At 38.5% G+C, this 4,921-nt stretch overlaps 1 protein-coding gene across 1 annotated transcript; it reads right to left on the reverse strand.

Annotated features, from left to right (window-relative positions):
* Positions 1-438: 438 nt before the first annotated feature.
* On the reverse strand, positions 439-3,191 carry LOC102660885 (uncharacterized). Its single transcript, XM_006584278.1, has 3 exons — positions 2,479-3,191; positions 1,286-1,469; positions 439-468 (listed from the first exon to the last, which is right to left on the reverse strand). Exons 1-3 carry the CDS (start codon positions 3,189-3,191, stop codon positions 439-441), a joined length of 927 nt encoding a protein of 308 aa, XP_006584341.1.
* Between the last annotated feature and the right edge of the window lie 1,730 nt (positions 3,192-4,921).

Here is a 4,921-nt window from a genome sequence, read left to right on the forward strand (position 1 = left end):
TCTTAGAATAACACACATTCTAAGACAATTCTCAATTAAAAACCTTCTTAGAAGGGCACCATTCTAAGACGGCTTTTAGTTAAGAACCATCTTAGAATGACACAATTCTAAGACAGTTTTTAGCTAAAACCGTCTTAGGTCTAAGACGGTTTTTAGCTAAAAACCGTCTTAAAAAGGTACTATTTTAAAATGATTTTTAGTTAAGAACTGTCTTAAAATGATACCTTTTTCTAAGATAGTTTTTATGAAACCATCGTGGAAAGTCTTTACTTTCCACGACGTATTCAAAATCATCGTTGTATAGTATTTTTCTTGTAGTGACTATTATTAGCTATCTTATTTGTATAACTAAATTAGTTAAACAAATAAGATCACAATACTAAATTAGTTATCAAATGTCAATGTAGTGCATTCAGCCTTGAAAGGAGGCAACTCCAACTAGGAACAACATATGGCTAATTCTGAAACCTGAAGAAAGTCTAAAAAAACTTAATCAAATTCAAACAAGCAGACATAATTTCATTTCGTGTTGAAAGGGTTTGAAGTCAGAAATTCTGAACACTAAATGAAAGAAAAAGAGGCAGTGATTTGTACATAGAACAACCCCTCTGAAGGCCCAGATCTCACACTAGTGAAGTTACATAGCACAAGCATAATTATTAAATATGGGTATCTATTAAGGGTCCTGGTGCTTATAAATTATTTAATTAACTTGTAAACATAAAGGAAAAGCCCCCAAACTGAATTTAAAATTTACTCGTATCATATTATAACTGCACCTTTCATATTTTATTTATAGTACTATAACATAAATATTGATCTTAACCAACATTCACTACTAAAAAAAAGCTTTCTACATCGCCCTATTAACATCGGTTATAGCTAAAACCGATGTTAACGAAAGCACGGTGGCATTTTTGTAATTAAATGGAGTTACTTAACATCGGTTTTAGCAAAACCGATGTTAACTACTTCATGTTAACATCGGTTATTTAAAAAACCGATGCTAACATGATGTTAAGATGAATATGGTAACATCGATTTGGGCAAAACCGATGTTAACTTCATAGAGTTAACATCGATTTTGAGGAAGCCGATGTTAAGGAGTTGATTTTAACATCGGTTAGTTAAAAAACCGATGTAATGTATTTGATGTTAACATCGGTTTTTACAAAACTGATGTTAACTATATTCAGTTAACATCGATTATCCATAAAAAACAGATGTTGTTATGTTTATAAGTTAATAAAAATTGAGATTTCACAAGCCGCGCGCACTCGAAAACCTTGCCCTCCCTCTTCTCTTTGTCATCCTCCTGCCTGAAATCGCTCTTCTCTTTCTCCTCCCGCCTGAAATCTTCTGGAAACCGCTCCCTCGACACCCACATTGTCGTCGCTCGAACCCACAGAACCTCCCACACTGCCGGAAAACCCACATTGTCCTCGCTGGAACCCACATAACCCCCTACACTGCCAGAAAACCCATATTGTCATCGCTCGAACCCCACAGAACCCACATTGTCCTCGCTCGAAGAAAACCCTACATACACTATTGCTACTAGGGTGCTGAAACACTCGTGGGTGCTACTAGGGTGTTGAAACCCTACATACATTGTTGCTACTAAGGTCAAAGCTTTCTCCGCGAGGTACGTAGGTCAAATTTGTGTATGCTAAGTTTCCTTGGGTGTTCATGTTTTATTGATGATAATAATAATAATAATAATAATAATAATAATAATAATAATAATAATAATAATACGTCTTCAGTTGCAGTATTGTTGATTAAGGTACGAGGAAAGCTTAAAGTTTCGTGCCATTTTGTTAGATCTCACTGCCATTGTCACTGTTTGGGTTCGAGGTAAGCTTGGTCTCTTTTTCATTTGTAGTTTACTTAGGAAACATGTTGAAGTTTGTCTCTGTTAAATCTATCTAATGCTTGGACCACCAGTAGAGATAACAAGTGATAAGGATCCTGCTTGGCTCACTATCTCATTATTTTGCATTAAGCAGGTTCATAACAAGTTACTGACACTTCTTGCAATTATTTTGGAGTTTGGGGCACTTGTTTGGTATGTCACAAACTTTCCAAATGCCTTTCATATAAATTTGTTTGATATATAAGTTTTTTTTTTATCAGCCAAAATATATCATATTATAAATGAATGAAAGTACTAGAGGTACTATAAGTACAATATTAATGCTAGGTATGCTGCTGGATCCACTAGTGTGAAGATCCAGATTACAGACCTGTTATATAACTACAGTGAAATACCCATCATTTCTATCCTATATACAAAAAGCTACTGGTAGATTACTAGACCAGTAGGTATATGAGTCAACAAAATCTTTCTCAAACCCTCTAAGCCATGACCAGATTAGAAATATTGCATCTTCCAGCAGCTTGCTTCCATTAAAAGGTTGATTTAGGAACACGTTTCGATTTCTGTGCTGCCAAATAGAACAAGTTAGGGCCACCCACCAGCACTTCCATCTAGAATACTGCTTTCCACCATTTGTGCCAATTGTTTGCTGCATGAAATGTTGTCTTGGACTAATAGAAAAAACTCCATTGGTTTGAATCCAGGAGAGGGATTCCCACCATAAGGGCTGTGTCTTTGGGCAATAAAAAAATAGGTGAGAGGCTTCCTCCTCCTTACTTCTGCAAAAAGGACAGATTATGTCATTCATCTGGATTTGTCTTCTTCTCATATTAGCTTTGGTTGGTAGTCTGTCTTTGATCAGTCTCCATGCAAAAATTTGAGCTTTTGCTGGGATTTTTAGCTTCCATAGATCCTCTAGTGCTTCATCCAGGGTGTCCCCTACTGTGGCTTCTTGCAACAGGTAATATGCGCTTTTAGTAGAGTACTGTCCTGTAGTTTCTGGTTTCCATATCCAGCAATCAGTGATCTGATTTTGGATTTGTATCTGTGATATGTCATCCATAAATCTGACAGCTGCATCTACTTCATTGTCGAATAGGGGTCTTCTCCACTCAAGATTCCATTCCCAAACTGTTTTGGTTTGTCTCCCTGCTTGCTGAATGAGTCTTTGCTGTTGGCAGGAGACTTGATACAACCTGGGATATTTCCTCATTAATGCTTCCCCTCCTCGTACCCATCTGTCCTCCCAAAATCTGGATTTATCCCCACAGCCCAGCTTCCATTTTGTTTTAGTTTGCAACACAGTATTCATCTTTTGTTCATGTATCACCGACTGTAAGTCCTTCCACCATATTTTGAATCCAGTATTTTAGCCCATATTTCTAAATTTTGCTGCATCAAATTCCACCACCACTTTCCAGTAATGCTTTGTTGAACAGGCTGATGCCTTTTATTTCCAGTCCACCCTTTTGTTTTGGGAGACAAATTGTGTCCCATTTGACCCATGCTATTTTCTTCTTATCTGTTCCTCCTCCCCATAGGAACCTTCTTTGTATTTCAATCAGCTTGTCCGCTACCTTATTGGGAATCCTGAAAAAAGAGAGAAAGAAAATTGGGATAGATGTTAGGATGGATTTTATAAGGATCACTCGCCCCCCAAAGGATAAGTGTCTCTATTTCCATCTCGCTAATTTTTTTTCACTCTTTCTAATGATCGGATCCCAAAGCTCACTACGCCTTGGATTAGCCCCTATGGGTATTCCCAGATAAGTGAATGGCATAAACAGAATTCTGCAATTCAAGTAACCCGCAGCCTGCATTATTCATTGTTGTGATTGTCCCATAGCCCCAAAACAGGTCTTCGCATAATTTATTTTAAGGCCTGATGCAAGTTCGAAAGCCCTCATAATAGACTTGATTGTCTTAACATTTTGCATGTTAGCCTCTCCAAAAAATATGGTGTCATCAACATATTGTAAAATGCTAACAGGTACATTTTTCTCCCTCACAAAAAACTCAGTGAACATCTCCTGGTTGACTGCTTCCCTCATAAGTCCAGTGAGCCCCTCAGCTACAATATTGAACAGTAGGGGCGCAAGGGGATCACCTTGTCTAAGGCCTTTTTGGGGAACAAACTCTGTTGTGGGACTTCCATTAACCAACACCGACATCGTGGTAGATTTAAGACAGCCTTCAATCCAAAGTATCCATTTTTTGCAGAACCCCAACCTCCTTAGCATGTAAGAGAGAAAATTCCATGAAACTGAATCGTCGGCTCTTTCAAAGTCGACCTTGAATATCATGCATGACTTTTGTTCCCTCCTTGCTTCCTCTACTACTTCATTAGCATTGACAACGCTGTGTAATAAGTGTCTTCCGACTATGAAAGCCGATTGACGTTCATCTATAATAGATGACATAGCTCTCTTCAATCTGTTGGCTAGCAGCTTAGCCACGATCTTGTAGACGCAGCCTATGAGTGAGATGGGTCTGAAGTCATTGAGGCATTGCGGGTCAGTCACCTTGGGTATTAAGGCAATAAATGAAGCATTAGCTCCCCTTGGGATAACACCATTTGCATGAAATTCATCTATAAATCGGAGGACATCCGGTTTCAAAATCTACCAAAATTGCTTGATGAATTTAAAATTAAATCCATCGGGCCCTGGGCTCTTTTCGCTATCACAGTCCCACACCGCTGTCCTGATTTCTTCGTCGCTGAAGCTGTCCACCAGCCTTTGGTTTTCTCGTTGTCCAATACTATGGAAGCTGATGCCATTTAAATTTGGCCTGCTGTGCTTGGATTCTTGGAATCTTTGCTGAAAAAAACTGTGGACTTCCTCTTTTACTCTATTTGGCTCATCAATCCAGGACCCGTTAATAACCTCACCATTTAAGACATTAAATCTGCGGTGTGAGTTAATCAGCAGGTGGAAGTATCGGGAGTTACAATCGCCTTCCTTGATCCATTTAGATCTTGCCTTCTGCCTCGTTAAAGATTCGTGAGCTTGAGCTGCTGTCCAAAGATCTTGTTGTAGCCTC

The sequence above is a fragment of the Glycine max genome, chromosome 7 (genome assembly GCF_000004515.6).
Source record: "Glycine max cultivar Williams 82 chromosome 7, Glycine_max_v4.0, whole genome shotgun sequence".
NCBI lineage: Eukaryota > Viridiplantae > Streptophyta > Magnoliopsida > Fabales > Fabaceae > Glycine > Glycine max.

What these genes read in the sequence shown, in the direction of transcription:
- LOC102660885 (XM_006584278.1), bottom strand. Translation starts at nt 3,191, where the DNA reads ATGAATACTGTGTTGCAAACTAAAACAAAATGGAAGCTGGGCTGTGGG. An exon ending in TATTCTAGATGGAAGTGCTG is followed by an intron (nt 1,470 to 2,478) that starts GTGGGTGGCCCT and finishes GTTTTCTGGCAG; the next exon opens with TGTAGGGGGTTATGTGGGTT. An exon ending in AAGAGAAGAGGGAGGGCAAG is followed by an intron (nt 469 to 1,285) that starts GTTTTCGAGTGC and finishes GACTTTCTTCAG; the next exon opens with GTTTCAGAATTAGCCATATG.